Genomic DNA, 25,467 nt, shown 5'->3' on the forward strand with positions numbered 1-25,467 from the left:
CTCAGCACTGTTTTTTAGAGTGGCTTTATCCCTTAAATCCTCCCAGGCTTTGCGTTTTAATTCATTTTTACGCAAAGTAGTGGCCGTGTTAAAATCCTTTCTTAATCGCACCACTAACGCCTTGTCCCTTGGGCGAGTATTGAGGGCTTTTTTAAGGCGGTTATGGGCTTTGCTACAATTTTTGTCAAACCAGCCTTTAGCCGGATTATGTTTGCCCCCTTGCCCTTTGGCTGTGAGACTGCTAGACACAAACCGGCAAATATCTTCGAAGGAAGATATAATCTCCTTGCTCCCAGCTGACGGATTGGCACACACATTTAGCTCTTCCGAGACTGAGGAGGATAGAGTTAGGAAAAAGTGGTCCGGTACGACCATCTCCCATTTAATTCTTCTCCCCTGATCCTTTTCCTTTACAGGCAATATAGTCCGATGGCAGGCAACTGATTTTGACAAGAAGGAGCTATTCGCTAGCTCCAGCCCCACAGGGTTATGGTCACTCATGGGCATAGCAATTGCATTATATGAAATCACATAATCAAGAAAACATCTTGAGACAAAAATAAAATCAATTATCGAATCGCTAGCCCTTCCCGTATAAGTGGCAACCCGTGTACTTTTATCATAAAATTCTGGTTCAAATAGCTCATTTTCCCGCAATACATTTTCAAGCACCCGACCCTTCTGTGTATGTTCTAGGTGAGGAGGGGACACGCTATCTGGCCCGTCTTCTTCCACTAGGACACAATGTGAGCACAAATGAACATTAAAATCACCCATTAAAATGAATCGACACAAAGTGGATTGCTTGTCTCTGTAGAGATTTAAAAAGTCTAATAGCCATGTAAAATGCATAGATTCAGGATGGCTGTTTGGAGCATTATAACAGTTAACCAAAAGTAATTTGCAACCATCCTCTAAAGTTAACTCCAGAATGATGAAACTATGGGAGGCACAGTCTATCGGGATAATTTTACCTTTTATGTTCACCGAAACCAACATCATAAGACCTCCTTTGTTCCGGCCTGCGGGGGAAGGCAAAGCAGGTACGAAATAAGATGTGAAACCGTCTAACCAGTAATCACACTCCAAGTCCCAAGTCTCTTGCATAGCGATGATATCGTGGCGCTTTACAAAATTTTCCCAATTAGGGTCTCCCTTCTTAGACCGCAACCCAGCAATGTTCCAGGATAACAGTCTAACCGTGTCCCCTTTATCAGTAATGATCTCTGATGAACTGTTGTTGACCGCCTCAGAAGAAGGTACAAGGACCGTTGGTGTTGGGACCACTACGGCGTCGTCCACTGTACCCTCTCCCTCGCCCCGTCAATCACAGAGGTCGAGGCCTGAGAGCGCATTGAATCTGTTATAAGTTGTAATGGGGGGACCAAATGTAAAGAGGTTATCTCGGCCCTGCAACGAACTTTGATGAGCCAAACTGGGCCCCACCGGGGTAAATGGATTTAGTCTTTGTCTGGACAAAGAGGGTAAATTGACATGGTTGTAGAAATACCCAAGCGGGCGCACTCGAATACCATTACTGTCCTCCAACAGGGATGCTGCCCGTAGGAGGACTGTGGCCACATGTTGTGGGTATTTAAAGTTCACGACCACACAATCCCCTCTACATGTTTTCCTCGAGGGGCCAATCCAGTTCACTCTCCTCGTCGTGATGATGTCTCCAGCACGTTTAGTAGGAAAACCACATTTATCACCTAGCCAAGCCACCACTTTGTTTTTAAGGGAATCATGCGCTTCCTCTTGTGGCTCGGAAGTGCCTGAACTATACGTCGGAACATTGGCTAGTACAACGACATAGGGGGCGCAATCCGGGGGCAGATTAATAGAATTATTGCGCCTACCTTGTGCGGCATTTGTGTTATATAAGGGACCAGATCTCTGGTGGCACCCAGCCTGATCAACATCCAGGTCTACTGATGGGGGATGGATGGCTGGGGGAACAGTAAGGTTGTTTACCGTACAGTTGACCTGAGGAATCAAAGGAGGTGGGTTGGGGGCTATTGTGTCACTTTTTCCTATGACTTCGGGACTCACTGAACTAGTTGGAGGGAGTGAGGGGTTCACCTTAGATAGTTTAGCCAACTGTTGATCCAATAGACGCCCTAGTCTTTTAAGCTCCGCATTCGCGGTGTCCAATTTGACTGCAAGGCAGTCAATGGAAGCCTTAAGTTTTAGGTCAAAAGCGGCCTCTATGCGTTTAATTAGCAAACCAAACTGCTCAGGGCTCAGTGTGATACTGGGTTCCTTTGTAATCTCTACGTTTGCTTTGGTTTTAGGGGAGATGTGACTATCAGGCAAGTGGTTTTCCCCTCTTCTCCTGTGGATGATCTTACCCCCCCTCTTGCTTTGCTGCTTTCTGCATGTTCTGACAGGTCTCTTGCCCTTAATTTCTTCCATTACTTCCAGCTCTTCCTCAGAGTCAGAGCATACCTTGTCAAGCATTGTAGGATCAATCATTATGGTATCAGGGTCCCGGTGGATCGAAGCTACTATTATGCTGGCTGGATTGCTTGCGTTTTGGTCTCCTAACATACAGTCCGCGCTATTTTCGCCCTCTTGAGAATCCTCCGGTGTAGCTGCTCTTGATGGAGGGGGGTCATAGTCTAGAGAAGCTACTTTGCCCAAAGAAGCCCTTCTATCATCATTAATTTTGTTCACCATTTTGACAAGGAAATTATTCATGGAGCCTGCCCCCGTGACGACCTTGTCTTTCTTAGAGCCTGACATAGTAGAAAATGGAACGTGGTTGATTATCAGCTTTGGCTACTGTCTAACTGCCAACAGACTCAAAAGGCCAAGTTACCCGGGTATAAGCCTGCAAAATCTCACAGCCTTTAACCCAGACTACTCCGGGTAATAAGGCGCGGTTTATCTCTCCCAGAATCTTAGTGCAGTTGGTGTCACTACTCTTGTATAGAAATTATCAAATATCAAAAAGGGATCCCAGTCGCAAGCAGACGAAAAAGGTGTATTGCGGCAACCGCAAACAGTATCCAGATTGCTGCCAATGTACGCAAACACAGACCAAATCCACAGCAATATGCATGGAGCAATATAGATGAAACAACAGCAGTACCTGATATGGGGCAGATGCCTTGAAGTCAAATTTCAGAGGGAGGGCCCAGCCCTGCCTCCTCCTGCCCCGGACGGCCACAGACGGCCCGCCCTTTGCCCGGGCTTCGCCCAGCGCCCGCCCGCGCGCGTCCCGCGTGGCGGGAGACGCGAGTTGTTTAAATTCCGTCCCCGGTCACAGGGGGCGGGACCTCTGCTGCTGGTGCTGGCCCTCGGCAGTCTGGGGCATGTAGTATGCACGCTTTAGCCTCCGCTGTGTCCCCCGGTGCTGGCGCTGCGTCTCCCGTGCGTGTCATCTGCATAGAGCAAGACGATGTGAGCAATGCCACAACCTTAATCCCACACCCGATCATATTGAGGCGGAGCCAAATCACCAGAGTCTCCTTCACCAGGACGGGGAGGAGCGGTGAGAGAGGGCATCCCTATCTTGTGCCTCTTTCAATTGAGAAGCTCTCCAACATCACATGTCCAGTGCATACCTGCGCGACTGTACGAGCATAGAGCAGTCTCTTTCAAGACATAAAGATCTGTTGCATCCCCAATCATAGGAGAACTTCCAAGAGGTCCTCCCAATTGAGCGTATAAAAGGCTTTATCAATCTCTAAAGGGATCAGCCCTGCCTCAAGTTCCCCTTCAGCGATCAAATGCAACAGATAAGAAAGCCTCCACATGCCTATCTGGGTGCCCCTCCCCGACATAAAGCCACATTGATCACTGAGCACCAGGTGAGTGACCACACCCCCCAGCTTGGTCGCAAGAGCCTTCGCGAGTATTTTTGCATTGACACCCAGCATAGACCACGGTCTACATGAGCCAGGGTCCAAGGGGTCCTTACCTTGTATGGGGAGCATAACTATCTGGGCCTCTTGCATTGTTGGTGGAAGCAACCCACCCCACCATGCCTCCTGAAGTGTTTCCAGCAGGTGGGGGAGGAGTATTCTTGAATACTTCTGGTAATATTCTACAAGGAACCCATCCGGGCCTGGTACCTGCAGCATGCCATCTCCTGGACCACTTCCTGCAACTCCTAAACCAGGATCTCACCCTCCATACTTTCTATATGCTCCGCTGTAGATGAGCCAACCTCCATCTCATTATAAACTGCAGTGAGATGATCTTGCAGTAGGAGATTGACTCTGACCTGCAACGCCACCATGGTGCTCTCCTGGAGCCTGAGTGAGAGAAGCGCCAGGGGTGGCCACTTCCTCTTAAGTAGCTGTTGCAGACGGTGTCCTGATTAATCACCCTGCTTATGTAATAGTAGATGATAATTGCACCTAACTAGCTAGTCCAGCCAATCCCAGGTCTCCCCCACCACCCTCTTGGCTGTCAGCAGTGCATCTCTCCATTCCCCCAATATAGGGGCATCTGATGGAGGGTCACCAACTGCTACTCTTTCTCAATCAGCTGTGGCTCCACGCAGTGCTGCTAATAAGAGACAAGCACCCCCCCAGTTCACCGCTTTCAAAGTATCCCACTCCAACCTTCTGCATGTCGCTGTAACCCAATTGGTTTCAAAATAGCTGACTGACACTGCTCTAAGTTCCTTGCAGAAATGGCCAGCCTCGAGTGCTTCAGGCCACAGGCACCAAAGTGCTACCCTGGGTTTGTCGCCACATATCCTCAACTCCAAGAGAAGCAGGGCATGGTCAGAGAGAAATCTGCCCATTATTTGAAAGTCCGTTATTTAACTGGCCTCCGACACCAAGAACCTTTCAAGCTGACTATATGCATTGTGAGCTGATAATTAGAATGTGTATTCTATGGACTTAGGGTTTGTTATGCGCCAGACATTTAGGCAGCCCATGTGTTTCATCACACCCCTCAATGTGGCAATCATAAAGGGCTTTGTACCAAGTCTCGGCAGTTGTCTGTCCTGATTGCCATCAAGCACACAGTTGAAATCCTCCCCCCACACCAGGGGGTCCCAGTGTAAGGGAGACGTTCCCTCTTTATGTCAAGTTAGAATGCCCTGTCAATCATGTAAGGCACGTACACATTCAGTAGACACACTTCTCTCCCATCTAGAAAACCATGCAGTAATAGATATCTACCTTAGATATCTGCCGTAAAGCTCCAGACCCAGAAAGGGATCTGAGGGGCAACCCATATTAAAACTCTGTGGGAATAATTAGAATACATTTCAGGGTAAAATTGCCCTCTCCACTTCTTTTTTATCTTCTGAGCCTCACTTTCCATTAGGTGATTCTCCTTCAACAGTGCCATGTGTACACCCTGATGCCACAGATATGTTTACACCCTGCATTGCTTAACATTGGAGTTGAGCCCCAACACATTCTATGTCACTACCCTAAAACTGTTAGCCACAGGCCTCTCACGATGTCGTTTTCCAAACCCCAATAAACTTTGCGTAGGAGTCAAAAAGACTATTATTTATTTCTGCATCCCTCATAACATTATACATGATGTATTGATGGTTTTAAATGAAGCTGAATACTATTATCCTGTTTTCCTTTTAACAATTAAACTTGGGTGTACGTTCCTTACTTATATGAGACTTCACTCTTACTATCCTGCAACACTGAGATAAGACATGGGGGTAGTTTATTGAATGCATGGCCTGTTCATTTTTACCATGTGACCATTATTGTAGAATTTTAATTGTAAAATATCTGCAATTGTGGAAGACACCTAGTACTATTCAAATGATATTTCTCTTATATAATGCTTTTGTCTCAACACTTGTGATGTTTTCATATTTGTTAAATAAAATCATTCCAGAAGCTGGTAAACCACATTCCGTGCTGAAAGTTTGGAGTTTCTCAAATTTCTCATGGAATGTCTTGATATTTCACAGAAATGTATATGCAATTTTACACACCCCTAGTCAATGCCATTAAGTTCACTACGTTTTATGTGACCTGCTTTGTATACATGATAGGTTTTCTCTCTAATTTATCCTTTTGGTCTTTGTGTTTGTGGTTTCATAGTGGAAAGTAATGTTAAGAACTACAGGAATGCTGACTAAGGCAAAACATGCTAACACGGCATACATGTGATCTGCTCAGTCTAATAAGTGCTATTGGATGTTTTTGCATTGAGTGACAGAAGCACAGTCAATACTAAAATACTGAATTGCTTTGCAGATTTGAAGCACTGGATAATGCATTAGTTCTCCTTATTAACATTTTATTGCATTTGAATTTCAAGATTTCCTTTTTATAACTAGATGAAATTTCACATCATTATTAATATGTTCTCCTGAAAAAAGCTATCTCGTTATATTTTGGCTACACATCTCTTGAACTGAAGTGAGTTTGTTGATGCATCAGTGTTTGGTGAATATGTTTAGGAGCTTCAGAGAGAAGGAACTGTTACTACTTTTTCTAATTTCAAGGCTGTCTTTTTTTTCATTTTCTACATGCACATTGAAGGTACGTTGGAACATGAATTAAGTTCACAACAGGGTGAAGGGTGAAACGCAATGTTGAATGTTTACTAATCTTCTGCATCAAAGCAGAAACAATTTGCAAGCTTCCTTTGGACATTTTACCATTATATTTAAAACGATTTTACTGTTATTTGAAGCACAAAGGAGACATGTGACCATGTATACTGGGCTGCAATAGAGAAAATGCATATGTCGGATGCACACAAAACTAGCACCAAACTGATTTTACAAAGTTTGTTTTTGAAAATGTCCCCTTATTCTCAAAAGTGACTCAGCTGTGCATCAAAAAGAGTACATAATATGAATTACTGTTAAATCTAATATTTAATTGCAGTACATTATAACATCTTCAATTCTAAACACTGAGTTTCTTTTAATGTTCTGATCTCGAAACCTCTACATTTGTAGCGTACATTATGCTGTATCATGGTGTGCTTTGTTGACACAATAATATCATTTTATGCCAACAAACTGGCTTTCAAGTCTAGTGGGGATATTTCCCACTGTTTGATTTATTCTGTAGTTTCTGCAGCAAGTATGTTAACACACTGACCTACCATAGCAGTATTTGGCATTCAGCTACTTGGCAGGGATCCATTCCTGGTTCATCCATCCTTAATAAGTGAATGACTGATAGCCTAACTGCATTTATGTGGCTCACAGTAAAAGGTTACATGTGCTTTCCTGATTTTCTCAGTTGATATAAGTAAGACTTGTGAACAATGGGTGTGACCTACTCTATGCAAAAGACCCTCTCAGATTCATAAGTTATACCTGGATATTTCACAAAATGTTCAACTGCAATCAACATTGCTTCCGGATGATGGAGGGAAAAGGCGTAATTGAATGTTGTTCACAGGCTACGTGTTGCTTACAGTATAGATGATAAGGGTAAGTGTTTGTAATTGGGTTTCTGGTTGGTAGAGGTATGTACCATTTCCAAGCAGGAACCACAATCCAAGTCAGGGTAAGTCACAAAAACACCCCAAAGTAACCTGTGCTCACCCTCTGGTAGCTTGGCAAAGAGCAGTCAGGCTTAACTTAAAAGACAATGTGTAACGTATTTGTGCAACACTTTGAACAGTAAAATGGTGTAAACACCACACAAAAAGATTCCACCAGGTTAAAAATAGCTCTTAATTTAATAAATAAAACAATACCAAAATGATAGAAATCCAATAAGTAGAACTTGAGATATGAATTTGTAAATAATAAACTGTAAAAAAGTGCTTAGAAGCAATAAGCGCTTAAATGGGACATCTTATTGTGCCGGATCAGGAGAAATCAAGAATGAAGGCTGACTGCGATGGAACATAGGCCGGATAGAGGGAACCCCTAAGGCCTGCTGGAAAAAAGTACCTTAATCCTTGTTGCATTAATGAAGGTGCAGGGTACAGCTGAGCAATGCAATGGTGTTCCCAATGCAGTTGGGTTGATGCTTCGATTCTTTCCATGAAATGTCAAAAATGAGTCAGTTCTGAGGGCGATGTACCAGTTCTGAGATGTAGGGGTTCTGAAGGTGATGTGTTGTTTTTCTCCATGCAGTAGAGGTGATGCATCGATCTTCTTCACACAATGGCGGCGATGCGGTGGTTCTGAAGCGGCGGTTCTAAAGGTGATACTCTGATTCCAAGTGCAATGCATCAATACTTCTCTCACATCATGCGTTGATTCTGCTCTCAATGCATAGGTTCCACTGGAGCAAAAACATTAGGCCACTTGTGCAGGGCAGAGTCCAAATGCTGTCGCAGGCTGGATTAATGTCTTTTATGCCCATGAGACTTCTGATCAGGAGGCCAGTAAGTTAGCCCTTGTACTCACTGTGGGTTCAAGTGATGCAGGTTCAGTCCTTCTCACCCAGATAAGAGAGAGCAATAGGCAGCTGGGCAACACATGGGTAGAAGTCCAGCGAACAGCAGTCCAACAGAGTGGTAGTCCTTTAGCAAAACAGCAGTTGTTCTTCCTGGCAGAGTGGTCACAGGTCCAGAAGTGTACTCAAGTCATTTTGTCAGAGTTCCAGTACTTATACCCAGTGGTGCCTTTGAATGGGGGAGACTTTAAAGAGAGTTTTTTTAAATGCACAGAGGTCCTCCTCTCCTGCCCTGATTCTAGACCAACTACAGGGGGGTATGCAGTCCTTTGTGTTGGGACATGGCACATCCTATTCAGGTGTAAGTGTAAGGCTGGGCCCAGATCCTCCCTCCGATGTCCCACGATTTCACATCAAGTCACACCTAAGTTCCCATTGTGTGAGGCTGTCCAGGGAGGAATAAACAAAGCTCAGCTGTTACCCTTCCCAGATGAGTCAGACACTGGCAGGAGGCACCAAATGGACAAAGTAGGAAAATGTCAACTTTATAAAAATGACATTTTCAGATTAACAATTTAGAATCCAACTCTATCATAAGTAATGATCTTAAATTGTGAGTCCAGAGACACCACATTCGAAAAGTGCAATTAGAAATTATACTTAAAAATGTAATAAGGTTAGCCCAATGTTATGCTATGGTAGAACTATGCCTTGCAGTATTAAAAAAAATGATTTTGAGAGCTTATCACTACCAGGACATGCAAAACTTGAAATTGCATGTCCTGCCTCTTAAACACATTGCATCCTGCCCTCTGGGTTGTGCAGGGCCTACCCCAGTGGTGGCATATGTATAAAAAGAGAAGGGTTTATGTCTGGCAAAATGTTTATCTTGGCAGGTCGAAATGGCAGTGTAAACTGCACACACAGGCCCTGCTGTAGCAGGCCTGAGCCATGGTTAGAGATATATTTAAATGAGTGGCACAAAAAGGGCTGCAGGACGGCTAGAAGCATTTCATTTACAGGTCCTGGGCACATAGTTTGCACTTTGCAAGGACTTATAAGTAACCAATATTACCATGCTTAGGGGAGAAAGCACAAGCACCTTAGCACTGGTTAGCAGCTGTACAGTGCACAAATTTCTAAAGTCAGCAACAGTGAGGTTGAAAAAGTAGAGGAGATAGGCAAAACGTTGAGGGGAAGACCAGCATAAGGCTGTCAACTCTAACAGAAATTACACTTTCTTTTGTAATGTAGTTTTTAGTTTCTTTATCTTTCAACTGTGAAGCATTTTTCATAATACGTCTCCCCTTCAAACAAATTGTATACTTGTAGTGTAATATGACTAATTGGCGATGCATGGGCCCTTGCTGTAGATAATGCACATATGATAGAAAATGAGACAAGTGCAGATGAAAGATACCGGACGTACACCTCATGTTCCTGTGAGTGATAAACACACATGTGGCCCAATACGCCCGTTGAGGGGAGACATGAATACAATGTGAATTGCACAAAAGATCTGGCCTCCCTCCTGCTCACCTTTGAGAGACCACAGAGTGGCAGGAAACTGTTTAGGATATGGAATTGCTACTAACAAATGTGCTGCTTACCACCTCCAACTGTTGTTTTTTATCTATAATTGGTTTAAAATATGTTGCAGGTGATGAAAGGAAACAGTCGTCAATGATGATAGCCAGTTGTAAATCTGTTGTAAAAATCTGGATTTACTAGTATCATTGTGTGATGTTTAATTAAAAAAATGAATAGAACATTTTCAAAAAATAATTTGGCTCTTACCTCACATCATTTCTGAAACAAGGGTTAGTTAGTGTACTTTTCAACATTAAGGGCCTCATGTACGCAGCCGAATACCGGTCGGTAACGGCCGATTTTCGGTAATTATACCGTTACCGACCGGTATTTAGGCTTTTGACATGTAGGGGGCTCATTTCTGTATTCGGTAATTTAACGAATCGGTAAAATTACCGAATCGGTAATTTTACCGATTCGGTAAATTCCGAATACAGAAATGAGATGTAGGGGGAGTGTGTGGGTGTTGTCTGGAGTCGGTATTTACCACCAACTAATAGTTGGTGGTAAATAAAGAATGGATGTGTAAAAGCATTTTATAGCGCTTAGAAGTGTGCAATGTGGCAGACATACATGCCCTTAGAAGTGTGCACACATGGCCGAATCAGGGGTGCAACAGGGTGTCAATGTGACACCCTGCCACCCTTGCATGTGCTCCCCCATTACCGAATCGGTATTTACCGATTCGGTAATGAGGCATACCTTCCCAATGCAATTCTTTGAGAATAAGAATTGCTCCTGCCTCCTGCTTGTGTAAGTAACTAACAGCAGATAACTTTCATTCAAATGAAGGTTGGACAGCAAGAATGCACACAGAGAAGAATCATTATATAACCTTAACCACAGCAGTGTTTGTGTGAAAATGTGTTTGCCATTCCTTCACATCTCTTACTGTTGAGCGACTCGCACTGTTTACCTTTACCGCTGAACATGCACTCCACGAATATTCGCTACAGGAGTCTGGGAGGGCACTCCACAACAATTTCAATTAAAAATGGGTCTGTTGAAAGTCCAATCAGAATTCAGTATAGGAATGGGGCTGACCTTGCTTCACCCCATTCCAATCTGTCTTCTGATAGGGTGCTAGCTAAAAAGCATCACCTCCTAAGCAGGTTTCTATCCTTAGAAATGCTGCACTGATTTGGACATGCATAGCCTGTCCATGGCTTATGCATGTTTAAGGGGAGCTCAAATGTAAAGCACCTCTCAGACATGCAGAATTCACAGTACTCTAATGATACGCCTTTCCCCTTGCTGCTGACCCTTAATACTGTCATTACAGAGACAACAGAAATAAAAGCACTCAAAGTGGCAAGTCTACCCGTTCATTTGTCTTCATTTTTGCTCCTTTAGCTGTGAGAAACAACTTCTCCATTAATTTATTTATGAGTTGGTGGGGCTGTGCTCTCTATGCCATAGCAGTCACTATTTTACACTTGTATTTTCTGAATAGAAAAAAGTAGTAAAGTTCCTCAAAAGTGTATGAGAACAATTACACGTATATCTTACTCACAAAATGAATGCCTTTGTGAATAGCCTGCTCAGTCTATTATTTCAGCAGAAAAAAGAAAAGTAGAACTATAATACAGTATGTACTATAGTGAACCCTAAACACACTACCCAAAGGCTGACCATATAATGTAAGCCTATGAAGATATTATACGCAGGAAGAATGTATAAAACTGAATATTTTAACTTGACTAGGGTCAAAAGAAACTTCGAGTTCCTCCATTTGCTATTCCAATCTAAAGAAAACTAAATTCCACTGTACTCCTTCCAACAAGAAATTTGACGTGTTTCAGCCAATAAAATTAAGAGGCCTCGTCAGGACTAAGGAAGTAAAGGAGACTAGTGTTACAATGCCTAGCTCAGTGTTTGAATACCGCAGGTTCAAAATTCCACAGGTAAAAGCAGTTTGCCGGCATGTTTGTTTTGGTCAGTAAGGTAGAAAGATTGAGGAGACTGTGAAGGGGACAATAAATGATAGGGAGGAATACCGTCCCAGCTCCTTGTTTATCTAATTATTATTTTCTGTCATCGACTAGAGAAGAAGTCTACTAGGAAGGGAAAGCTGGAAATATGTATACATGGCCACATGATTATCAGATAGTCATTGGAACATGCAGACAAAATGAATTATGGGAAATAGACAATGAAGATGTGGAAATACAATGGGAAGGAAAAAATACAGTTGATTCAGTTAGCTGTAAATTTGGGTTAAAATGAATGGATACAGTACACAGGACTGAAACTGACTAATGAGATTTAATAAGGGCTTTTTGGTGATAAAGAACTTGTTGTATAGGAGTATCAATGTTCTTGACACTGTCAATACTGAGATTGGTATGGAGAGTGACTGATAAGACATTGGTCATCAATATGTCAAGAAAGGAGATGAACAGAGTGAATGTTTTGGTCAGTGACAACAAATTGGTTAGTGCAAGCATGTTTTAAAGTGATGTATTTGGAAAAGGATAGGTCCATTTGCTCTTCATGGAGACAAAGATTGCCATAATTAAAGTGATGGAGATAGTGGTTCAGTATGTGAAAATTAAAAGGAAGAGAAAAGAGCCTGCAGTTGGGCTGAAAGAACACCACCTGAGGAGGGCTTTCTAGGTGTGAATTGTGCAACAAAAAGAAGTAAAAGTTTTGCTTTTTTAAAGTTTATTCTAAAACGAAGAACCTGATCTTGTTAATAAACAAATACTGGGAGCACATGTTGCAGCATTAGTCAAATAGGTGAGAGATCAGGAGGCCCAGGGATCAAAAACCAGAAAAATCGGATATCACAGGGATGAAGAAAGGAGCTCTTTGGCTTAACAGGGGCAAAGCAGGCATACTCTTAAATGTAATCGGGGGGAGGGGGAGGGGGGATGGAGTTCTAACCAAAATAGAAATAGTTATTTGTGTGGGTAGTAAGGGGAGATATTGAAATACATATGTATTACTTTACTTGTTGATTAACATTGTATTCTCTTCTATGCCTAAACACGGGGGGGGGGGGGGGGGTGGTTGTAATTGTGACTTCTGTGTTGCCTGAATTAGAGTAGACTATTAACAAATTATTCTAATGGTGTTCCTTCTCTATGCCGCCATACAGCCCTCTTCTGACAAGCAGCAGACACAGAGGGGGCGGAGATTCATGCTTCCATGGTATTCAGCAAGTCTGTGGAAACGAGTTGAACACTATAAAGCTAGTCTTGCAGTTTTCTGCCATCCACCACTTACCTTAAGTCCTTAGAGACCGCAGAGAGACTTTCAAAATAGGGGAAGATTATTCATCACCATGAATGTACATCTAATAGTGTAATTTACTTTGCTGGTTAGTCAAAAAGATTGTCATGTTTTCCAGGACAAGGTTTTGACTTCACAGTGCAGTACAGTTAGTCATCTATGGGTAGCTAAGTGAGAAATGGGTAACAGAGGAGAGCAGCTTTATAGCAGCAACACTTACATCGATCCCCTACGATCTGTGTAGACCCAGTGAGAGAGGGTGAAGTATATTATGCACAAATGCACTGCCAGGATAGAACACATAAGCTCCCTGTTCTGGCAGTTGCATTTGTAGATCAAGCAGGCCATACACAAACTACACTATTTATCGGAAAAAATAACATGTGTATGAAAACAGACCAGGGTCTTAGATTAAGGACTACATTATGGATTTGACAAAAATGCACTTACCAAAGCAGTATCTACAGCAACAAGAATATTAGGAGAACATCCAGCAATTTCCTAAAAGACAATGTAAAATAAATTGTTACAAGAAATACCAAAAATGTCGACTTCATTTGCGTAATACACTCTTTCAGCTTTCAAAAACGAAAGTGTTATTGTTTTAGCTACATACCTCTTACCTCTAACTGAAAGGGGACATGCAGCATTGTATGATCAATAATTGGCATGCAGATAATATAACAACAAGCTTTGGAAAAGCCAATAGGCCCCGCCTTTGGGACCTATTCGTTTTGCGAGTGGTTTTAGCAAAGCTGTAGAGAATCCCTCATACTGTGCAGCATGGCTAAGGCAGTATTTAAAAAACAGGCTGTGATGCTGCAGCTCAAATTATTATACAGGTAAGCAGAAAACATGGGTGTGCCTACAAAATGAGAGTAGCCTTGTTTTTTCCCCTTAACCTATCCAAGTTGGATTGCTAAAAAACAAACAAAATATGTGATAGCGTTTTTTGCTTTTGAAGTGGGAAGGGAAAATGTACATAGGGTGCAGTTGGGGGGCAGCAACACAGAACCATGGGTGAGTGGCAAAGCAAAGTAAACTGGTGAGAGAGAGAGCAACGTTGAAAGCAAGGGGAAGAGGATCATGGCACATGAGTAATGTGGAGAGAACCACATAAGGGTGAGCACATCACAGAGGGGATGAAGGGGACAAACACATTGGCGAGTACGACTAACATGAAGCATGGAGGAGAAAGTTAAGTATACTTAAGCACTCAATGCATTCTCATCGGGTTGCTCATTGCAAAAGCAGCTCCCTGAAGGTGAACAGTAGAAGGGCACAAGCAAATTGACAGTGATTCAGGGGATGCATTTCTGGCAGCAGTGTTGCTGCTGGCGTGGGATTACATACCCCAGCAGCCCTCAGACAGAAGGAGGGTTGCCAGCTAACTTTCATACTTTAAAGCATTCTGGGACACCCGGGGCATGGGACGCGTTTCTGGACGCATTGTTGTTGCTGTGGTGAGACTACATCCCCCAGCAGCCCACACAGAGGAGGAAGGACGCCATCTAACTTTTGCGCTCGAAAGCTCACTGTGACACCAGCCGCGCAGGAAACATCTGCGCCTGACAGATTTCGGAAGATGCTGGGCTGGGCCACCCCTCTTGGCTACGGCACCTAGTTTTGTCTGCTGTCCCCCTAAAACTTCAAAATTAGCAAAATGAAGATGAATGTGCACTGTGCTAGCATCCCAGGTGAAGCATCAAACTGTATAACTACTTATTTAACTAATTTTATGAGTGTGATTGTAAGAGAAATTATTAGTACTGAAGAGCACATAGCTAACGGTGCAAAACTCAATGGAATTTGTTTTAGAAACTCCTTCAATAAATTCTATTCTGTATCTACCTGGCTGTGACTGAAAAGGTACCAACAAACCGAGGTGGTTGAAAACACTGCTAGTAGCTGTCTCGCAGTGACACAGAATTCCACATAGGAATGGACCAGTCAGTTGATGTGCTATGGTTGATGAGTCAGACCAGGGTGGAGAGCTGGCCGAGGGCAAGAGTCCCTCTTTACAGCACAAATGTTTGATGGGGGATATACGTTTAGGAGTTCTGAGATCACCGTCTTCGCAAATACGGCAAAGACTGTTCAGCCCCCATCTCCTAATCAAGTTAAATTTAACCTATCACCAGAGGCAACAGCATTTGTAAATATTTTGAGGAATTTCCGCCCCTTGAGACCTCTCAAACAGAATCGTTGGAGAGTTTCATACATCAATTGGTTTGGACAAAGGACAGGTCTCACTAGCCAGCTTTAAAATGATCTAAATTTGATCTGTGGGGTATGCCGGGTAGGTAGGACCCCAAAGGCCGATATGGGTGATTGTGTTGTAATCTCCTAATGGGGTCAGGTATGTTCTTCACTGTCTCAGAGGGGCATAGCTGGTACATACAAGGATTAGTGCCTTACCTCCGGGCTTCTTTTATAAAACTCCTGAGATAAGTGATTTTGCTAACAATCAGATGATTGATCAGAGGCAGAAACAATTTAACTCCCTATCAATTGTCTCTATTATGAATCGATTTGCTGGTCCGGAGTAATTGGATACAAATGATTGATTGACTCAGTGATCAACAAACTGACCATAGTTTGCTTGCTTTGAGCCTTAGGAATGAAGAAATGGAACGGTTCGTATGATCGTATTAGCCCCAATTAGGACACATCAAGTCCTATAGAATCACAAAAAGTTATCTGCCAGAACACTGCTACTTGTGATCTAAGCAATTTGAATCAGTTACCTTCCAGCATCACTGAACCAATTCCTATAGCAACGCACAAGGTTATCTGTCAGATGACTGCTACTTGTCGTTTAAGCAATTTGAATAAGTTAGCTTCCAGCACCACTGAACCAATTTATAACCATGATAAAAAGTTGAGACATTTATTTTAGGAATGTAGCTGGTTTTAGGAACAAAATCCAGAACCATGATTGGCTTTCCTTCATTAAGGATTTTGGAATCCTGTTTTTCCAGGAAACATGGGCCACTGATAGTTACCATAATAATGGATATACCACTTTTATACACCAGCAGTTGCCCCCCTGTCAGTGAGATCAAAGAATGATCTCATAACTTATATTACCACTCTGCTATCAGGAAACATTTTTTATAAAAAGCTGAATTCATCTTAATTTAAAGTTGTTGGTCTTAAAATTGCCATTAGTATACATTTCTGTATTTTTACTTAGTATAATGAAGTTTTGACTCTAGAGGGAGCTGTTGCGACTGATAGTATTGTAAAAGAATTGGAAACACCTTGATCTGTGAAAGGTAGAGAAATTCTGGGGGCTTGGGAGGGGGTGTTTAAATACACACCTCTGTCCCTGCTTTGCCAGGGAAATATGTGACTATGTACATCTTTAGGGTCTATCTTAAGTTGGTCATGATGTGTATGACGAGCAACTAAAAAGTGCATTTTTAATATTTTGATTTGGCTTTTGCTAATGAGATCTATGACATCAGGCTCCTTTTGAGTGCACTTTTATGAGTGGAGACTGTAGTTTGACAATTGATTTTTTCATAGCCACCTGTGCTTTTTGTTTTTTAATTATGATATTTAGGAAACATCTAAATGGTCTTAGCGATCACTATGCACAAAGTATAGATATTACTTGTCGGTATAACAAGGCAAAGACTAGTAGTGTAGTTTGCACCAATGATATTGCGGTGGCTACATGAAATGGTATAAGGATTACATGGAGCAATGCCATCCCTGAGGATTTTCATTCAAATTTAACACTGGAAAATCGTGCTCAAGTGAATATATGCCTTGATGATAATGCTGTGAATGGGGATATTAAGAATGCTTTTATAGCAAATGCAAGGTTTGTTAAAGCCAGTCTAATGCGCAACCCAGTGAGATCGATTAGGAACCATAACGGATGGTTTGACTTCAAATGTACGAAAGCTCCAAAACAAGAAAAGGAGGCAGTAAAAATATTACCTAGAGTAAGTAATGAAGGAGTATCATGTAGGTGGTCATATAAGATTGCATTGGCAAACAGAAAGTAATAAAATAAATCTGAGACCTGAACAGTATTAAGTAACGCCAGCAGATGTAACGATAGCTGTGCTTTTTGGCAAGTTATCAATAATCCCTTTTTTAAAGGGTTCTGCTACTCCAACATTTGAAGTTGCCATACCTGGGTGACACACTTTAAGGGTATTCATGCCCAGAAAATCCATAGATGCTAAGGGAACAACACACCTTGTTTGTACATTAGAGGATTTTTTGCTTGCTATTAATAGATCACGCTGAGGAAAGGCCCCGGGCTGAAATGGGTTTCCAGTTGATCTCTTTAAAAATAATTTAGAGTGGTGGGGGCCATTACTGACAAATGTTTTAGGAGTGATGGGCAGAATAGGTCAACTCGGGTCTTGGTCCACCTCCCTGATTGTTCCAATTTTTAAAAAAGGAGACGGGAGAGCTCCAGCTTGCTATCAGCACATTTCCTGTTAGACTTGCTATTAAAGGTGGCTGGGAAAATAATGCTCGGAAGATTGGAGGATTGGACTAAGGTAAAGTCTGTTATGGCAATGAATCATCATGGTTTTAGTAAGGTGGTGGTTACTGGGTGATCTTGCTGACCTCACTAGTAAATTTCTTCCCTCGCGGCACAGCTCCACCTGGTAGCTGTTGCCCCTGACCCTTCAGGTCTTAAGTTTGAGGCTCTCCTCCACCCACAGGCACCTGCCTGGGCCTCATCTCTGTTGGTCGAACGGGGAATAGGTCTGCTCTGCTGCTGCTCCCTGGCCTTTGTTTTTCTGCTTTCCGCTTTTTGCTCCTCTACTCTTTTTAAACCTTCCTTTCATCTATTATTGCTTTTTTTCACTTTCTCTAATGTCTCCTCTTTTTTTGCACCTTCTTTCCCTTTATGTGCCCTTGCCGCTACTCGTACCCCCCAGCCCTGCCTCCCTCCAGTACCGTTTTCCCACTTCCCAGTTGTCCAGCCCTCCCAAAACACTGCTTGATGGCAGCTGCTGCATGGCCACTCAGCTGGCACGCCAAAGGCAAACCCGTCTGCGCCTGTCTGAGCCAAGACCATGCCCATCACCACAGACCCTGGTCCTCGGACCATCCACCTCTGCCTCTCCAGCACCTTCCATATAATCCATGAAATTCCCTTGTGAATGATATAATTCTTTAATCAAATCGATCCAGGGAGCCACCGATAGGTTGATAACCATATAGTGGTGTCCGATAAAAAGCGTCTTTTTTGACAGTAAGTTAGAAGAGCTATAATTGAGCTTCACTTCTTTGTTGTCTATAGGGTTGTCTGCTGAGGCTGCTATCTTTGCATTGCTGCACAAAAGTTAAAATCTGGTAAAAGAACTCCGGCCTCCCTGCTCCCTGCAATCATGTTCCGGGTTAGGACTGCAACCACACCTCCGCCTGCCCCCACCCACCAGACCCGCCCGCAAAACCTGGACCCGACAGCCTCAGCTGTATTCAGCTCAAAACACGCTGCCTCCATAAACACGCGATGTGATCTGTGACCTGCTTGACTCCATCTCCCCCGACATCTCCTTCCTCACGGAAACCTGGATTAACTTGACCTGAGCATCGGACATCGCCATTGCCACTAGTTACAAAATTATCTACAGAGACCGCAGCACCCGACCAGAAGGCGGTATCGCCATTGTACACAGAAACATCCTCCGTGTCACAGTGAGCTCGGATGACAACTCGACCATCAGGGAGCACCTCCACTTCCAGATCCAGATGAATCCGAACACCACCCTCTGTGGCACCCTCATCTACAGGCCTCCCAGACCCGGTTACCCTTTAAGAAAATCCCTAGTTGACTTCATAGCGCATCACACCCTCACCTCCAAAGACTACATCCTCCCCAGAGAACTCAGTATCCCCAAGGACAACCTTTTTTTTATCACTTTATTTATAATTTTTGTAACAGGTACAGTGCTTTACAAACATAGCCATTAGTAATACATAATGATCAATTATGGTCCATTTTCGCATATGACAATCACCGTGGGCCCTGTAACAATGTTGCTCATGTGACAACAAAGGGCCAGTCCCCGTAGTGTGTGTATGAGATTGATCACAAATCAGTAAGAGCTCTGTCACCCTCTGTCCCAGTGGACTGTGTGCATATTACAAGTCTAGCCTGTGAGCCCGCCGTCTATTGCAGTCTGAGCACATATGCTCGGAGCGGTTACCAGATATCACATGGCCTTGAAGCCACGGGTTGCAACTGAGCATACAGATCACTGTTCGTGTTCAATGTATCATTGTTAGAAATGGCTGTCTTTAGTTGGCAGAGGTAGGTACCTTTGTCCAAATAGGGACCCTTCTTCCTAGTCAGGATAAGGGAGTTACACTCCTAAAATAACCCCTGCTCACCCCCTTCATAGCTTGGCACGAGCAGTCAGGCTTATCTTAGAGGCAGTGTGTAAAGCATTTGCACATAACCAACAGTAATAAAGTGTAAGTACTACAAAAGGACACCACACCAGTTTAGAAAAATATCCAATATTTTTATACACTCAAGACAGGACCACAACAATAAAAATCCACAATACAGTACTTAGAGATCTTCAGTTATCAAAATAAACTTGAAAAACAGTTTCTTGAAGTCAATAGCTCCCTCTGCTGAAATCACAGCATCGTGAACAAACAAATCCAAACAGTTGAGGCTGACCGCGACGTCGCAGGTCAGCTACGGTGCTGGGAAGACCCGCAAAACAGTACCTTTAGAAATGCAAGGTGTCGGTGACCTCTCATTGAGCTTTCGAAAGCACAGCGTCTGCATGCGTTGGTTCCGGGCGTCGGTGCAGGAGTCATCGGGCCCTTGAAGTCACAAGCGTTGCGGATCGAACTACTCTCAGTTTTACCCAAATTCCGCGAGCGGAACGGATTTTACCGCCCAGGCCTAGCCTATGTACCCTACCCCAACGTGGCAGTGAATGCTGGGCAGCAGTGAGAGGCCCGGTATCTTAGCTTGAAGGATGGAAGTCAGTGGCTGGCATTGTGATGTGAGTGGAAAGCTGAGCCAAGCAGCACTGGCACAGCTGAATGGCTGTACCCCAGGCTCACCCATGGATCCTGTCACCACGGGCCTCCAGGGGAATGCTGGCCAGCCTTACCTCGAGTCAGCAACACCCTCAACCATCTGTGATTCTTACCAGAATTTTTGGCATCAGGTCCGGCCCCTAGGTGTCATCCACGGGGGCACTACGACACCCAAGTCCCGATGCCACAACCAGCACAGAGGCACAGGTGTGAAGCTCAGCTGTGCAGGTGGTCCCCGGTGCCAATTGCAGGATCACGCCACCTTCCAGCTCCTCTCAGGCCCGAAGCCCTGATGACAACAGCAGCCTCAGCAGCCTCCGCAATGGGTTTCCGCAACAGCGGGGCAATGTTTAAGGGCCATATTGGTTCTGAACTTGTTAGTGCACAAGTCTGCATCTCTGCAGCAATATATATGAATATAGGGGCCACCCAAACCCGATCTCCAGAGCTTCAAGGCCATCTTCGTTGGCAGCTTGGCCATGCGCCCCCCATCTGGACAACCTTGATGACCACAACACATCATCCCTACTGGAGAACCTCACCGCCATTGGACTCAAGCAACAAGTCACCTTCCCAACCCACTCAGCAGGAAACATGCTCAACCCCATCTACTCCGCAAGCAACATCATCTTTAGCCTCATCTCGAAACTACAGTGGACCAACCATGGCTGCGTCCACTTTCCCTTTACCAAACCCACCGTACAACAGCATGCCCACCGCTGCCCACATAGAAGCTGGAACAAGGTCACCGAAGACCAGCTCACCACCTTTCTCAGTAAACCCTACCACTGGCATCTATGAATGCCAACACCTCTGCATGCAATCTCCACCTATGGATATCCTACTGCACCAACACACTGCCACCCTCATGAAACCTTTAGGCAAGCGAGCCCTAAAGAAAGCCAGCTGGTTATCTCCCAGCCTCCCAAGTCAAGGGGCACCTGCAGACGGTTCGAGAAAATATGGAGAAACAGCAACGCCCCGGTAGACCACGCTGCCCTCAAAACCACAGTCACTGCACACCACCACCGCATCATAACAACTAAGAAAACTGCGATACAGGAACGCATAAACATCCATGCACACAACAGCAAACATCTCTTCACCGTGGTTAAACAAATTAATGAAACTCGGCACGGAGACGGCAGACATCCCCCTCCCAAGGCCTTGGCGACAGCCTCGATAGCTTCTTCCATTCCAAGATCAAGGCAATCTATGACAGTTTCACAACCCAAGACCCACCGACCCAACACCCAACCACCTCATTCAATTGCCCCATACTTCAACAGACCCTGCTCAAGTGTTCCTCGTCACCACTGACGAGGCCCTTAAGATCAAGAAGAGTGACCACTCTGGAGCCCCCTCGTATCCCTGCCTCCACCACATCTTCAACAGAGCCAGCATATCCATTGCATTCAAACTCTGCCACACAATCTACTGCTCTACCAAATACGCCACGTTCCCCGAAGACTGGAAATGCACAGAGATCAACTCCCTGCTGAAGAATCCCTCTGCCGATCCAATGGACCTCAAGAACTGCAGACCCATCTCCCTGATCCATATTCACAGCCAAAGTCATTAAGAAGGCCATCAATGCCTCACTCTTCAAGTTCATCGAAACAAACAACATCCTGGACCACTCCCACTCTGAATTCAGAAGTGACCACTGCCCTCCTCGCCACCACAGATTACAACCACAACCTCCTTAACAGAGGCGAGAAAGCAGCCCTCATCCTCCTGGACCTCTCGGCTCCCCTTAGCACAGTTTCCCTTGACACCCTCTGCACTAGACTTCACAAAGCCATTATTCATGATAAAATCAGCTTGTTCCTCACCGGCCGAACACAGAGAGATAGACTTCCACCTTTTCTCTCAGAACCGACAGAAATCATCTGTGGAGTGACACAGGGCTCCTCCCTGAGCCCCACCCTCCTCAACATCTACATTGCCCCTCTTGCAACCACACAAGATGATAGATGGAATGTTGCACATTGGCAAAACATTCACCCCCAGTCACAGATCTGGGTTTAATCCATAGTTATTTTGCTCACCACGCCACCCCAGTTCAGACATGGCCATATGCAAACCACTCTTGACCCTGTGCCTCATGGGAACAGTCCAGCCCGAACTGCCAAGCCATGTCTTCCCTGGACCGGAATCAAGCATCCTAGGACCGGTTTTGGGGTTTCATCCCTCTTCAGCCAGGATAGCTTGACTCCAGTGGCGTAGTGAGCACGGGACCCACCTCTGGGCATACCTTTCCCACATAGGGCGAACAAAAAAACACACAAGATGATGGACGGAATGTTGCACATTGGCAAAACATTCACCCCCAGTCACAGATCTGGGTTTAATCCATTGTTATTTTGCTCACCACGCCACCCCAGTTCAGACATGGCCATATGCAAATCAGTCTTGACCCTGTGCCTCATGGGATCAGTCCAGCCCGAACTCCCAAGCCATGTCTTCCCTGGACCGGAATCAATCATCCTAGGTCCGGTTTCAGGGTTTCACCCCTCTTCAGCCAGGATAGCTTGACTCCAGTGGCGTAGTGAGCATGGGACCCACGTCTGGGCAAACCCTTCCCACATAGGGCAAACAGCAAAACACACAAGATGATAGACGGAATGCTGCAGTCACAGATCTGGGTTTAATCCAGTGTTATTTTGCTCACCACACCACCCCAGTTCAGACATGGCCATATGCAAATCAGTCTTGACCCTGTGCCTCATGGGTACTGGCCTGGCAGTTCGGGCTGGACTGTTCCCATTGGGCACAGGGTCAAGACTGATTTGCATATGGCTGGATCCAAACTGGAATGACATGGTGAGCAAAAAAACGATGGATTCAGGCCCAGATCCCTGTACTAGGGTGAATGTATGACATTGTTCTGCATCCTGTCCATCAATAGTTCTTTTTGCATTTGTCATCCCGAGTGGGACGGGTATGCTCAGACGTGAGTCCCGTGCTCTCCATGCCACTGGAATCAAGCTATCCTGGCTAAAGATGGGTGAAACCCCGAAACCTGTCCTAGGATGCTTGTTCCCAGTCCAGGAAGGACCTAGCTTGGCAGTTCGGGCTAGACTGTTCTCATTGGGCACAGGGTCAAGACTGATTTGCATATGGCAGGATCCACACTGGAATGGCATGGTGAAGAAAAAAATTATCGATTCAGGCTCGGATCTCTGTACTGGGATGAATGTATGACATTGTTCTGCATTCTGTCCATCAATAGTTCTTTTTGCATTTGTCACCCCGAGTGGGACGGGTATGCTCAGACATGAGTCCTGTGCTCTCCATGCCACTGGAATCAAGCTATCCTGGCTGTAGAGGGTTGAAACCCCGAAACCGGTCCAAGGATGCTTGTTCCCAGTCCAGAAAGGACCTGACCTGGCAGTTCGGGCTGGACTGTTCCCATTGGGCACAGGGTCAAGACTGATTTGCATATGGCTGGATCCACACTGGAATGGCATGGTGAAGAAAAAAATTATCGATTCAGGCTCGGATCTCTGTACTGGGATGAATGTATGACATTGTTCTGCATTCTGTCCATCAATAGTTCTTTTTGCATTTGTCACCCCGAGTGGGACGGGTATGCTCAGACGTGAGTCCTGTGCTCTCCATGCCACTGGAATCAAGCTATCCTGGCTGTAGAGGGTTGAAACCCCGAAACCGGTCCAAGGATGCTTGTTCCCAGTCCAGAAAGGACCTGACCTGGCAGTTCGGGCTGGACTGTTCCCATTGGGCACAGGGTCAAGACTGATTTGCATATGGCTGGATCCAAACTGGAATGGCATGGTGAGCAAAAAAACTACGGATTTAGGCCCAGATCTCTGTACTGGGGTGAATGTATGACATTGTTCTGCATTCTGTCCATCAATAGATCTTTTTGCATTTGTTACCCCGAGTGGGACGGGTATGCTCAGACGTGAGTCCCGTGCTCTCCATGCCACTGGAATTAAGCTATCCTGGCTGAAGAGGGGTGAAACCCCGAAACCGGTCCTAGGATGCTTGTTCCCAGTCCAGGAAGGACCTGGCCTGGCAGTTCGGGCTGGACTGTTCCCATTGGGCACAGGGTCAAGACTGATTTGCATATGGCTGGATCCAAACTGGAATTGCATGGTGAGGAAAAAAACAATGGATTTAGGCCCAGATCTCTGTACTGTGGTGAATGTATGACATTGTTCTGCATTCTGTCCATCAATAGTTCTTTTTGCATTTGTCACTAGGCCTGGGCAAAAATTTCGTTCCGTTCGCGGAAATTGCGATAATTTGACATTTTTGCGTTCCGCGGAGAGCGCGAAAATGTCAAAAATTCCGGTTTCCGCAGCTTGGCGATAATTTGTTTCTTGCTCGCGCTGTAAAATGATACATTCTCGCGCGCGCGCGATCGCCTTACCTGAATCCCTGCGTTCGCCGACAAGTTTTCTTGATCCGGTCGCGTTCTCCATGAGATGTTGTATTGTTTTTAGCCATTTGCGCTGTCTCGCGACAGTTCGCGCCCGCAGTGACGTCATGCGTCGCGCGATCACGTCTTTCTTCTCGCGATCATGCACCGCGAGAACAACTCAAAACAAGATGGCCGCGCCCGCAAGCAGCCACATGGGTAAGTTGGCGACCCGCAACCATGCAGAAAATCGCGCGAACATGCCGGAAAAAAACTTCCGCATCTTCGCGATATTTCTGCTTGTTTGCGATAATTTTAAACATTCTCGCGATAATTTGCGAAGGTTAATTCCGCAAATTCCGCCCACCCCTATTTGTCACCCCGAGTGGGACGGGTATGCTCAGACGTGAGTCCTGTGCTCTCCATGCCACTGCAATCAAGCTATCCTGGCTGTAGAGGGGTGAAACCCTGAAACCAGTCCTTGGATGCTAGTTCCCAGTCCAGGAAGGACCTGGCCTGGCTGTTCGGGCTGGACTGTTCCCATTGGGCACAGGGTCAAGACTGGTTTGCATATGGCTGGATCCAAACTGGAATGGCATGGTGAGCAAAAAAACGATGGATTTAGGCCCAGATCTCTGTACTGAGGTGAATGTATGACATTGTTCTGCATTCTGTCCATCAATAGTTCTTTTTGTATTTGTCACCCGAGTGGGACGGGTATTCTCAGACGTGAGTCCCGTGCTCTCCATGCCACTGGAATCAAGCTATCCTGGCTGAAGAGGGGTGAATCCCCGAAACCGGTCCTAGGATGCTTGTTCCCAGTCCAGGAAGGACCTGGCCTGGCAGTTCGGGCTGGACTGTTCCCATTGGGCACAGGGTCAAGACTGATTTGCATATGGCTGG

General features: G+C 44.9%; 1 protein-coding gene across 1 annotated transcript in view; it reads right to left on the bottom strand.

Annotated features, from left to right (window-relative positions):
• LOC146811137 (uncharacterized) overlaps positions 1-25,467 on the bottom strand; it is a 289,135-nt gene that overhangs the window by 150,328 nt on the left and 113,340 nt on the right. Inside the window, exon 5 of the mRNA XM_085618205.1 lies at positions 13,587-13,637. Within this exon, the coding sequence (XP_085474331.1) occupies positions 13,587-13,637 (51 nt within the window). The remainder of the gene's footprint in view (positions 1-13,586; positions 13,638-25,467) is intronic.

The sequence above is a fragment of the Triturus cristatus genome, chromosome 7 (genome assembly GCF_964204655.1).
Source record: "Triturus cristatus chromosome 7, aTriCri1.1, whole genome shotgun sequence".
NCBI lineage: Eukaryota > Metazoa > Chordata > Amphibia > Caudata > Salamandridae > Triturus > Triturus cristatus.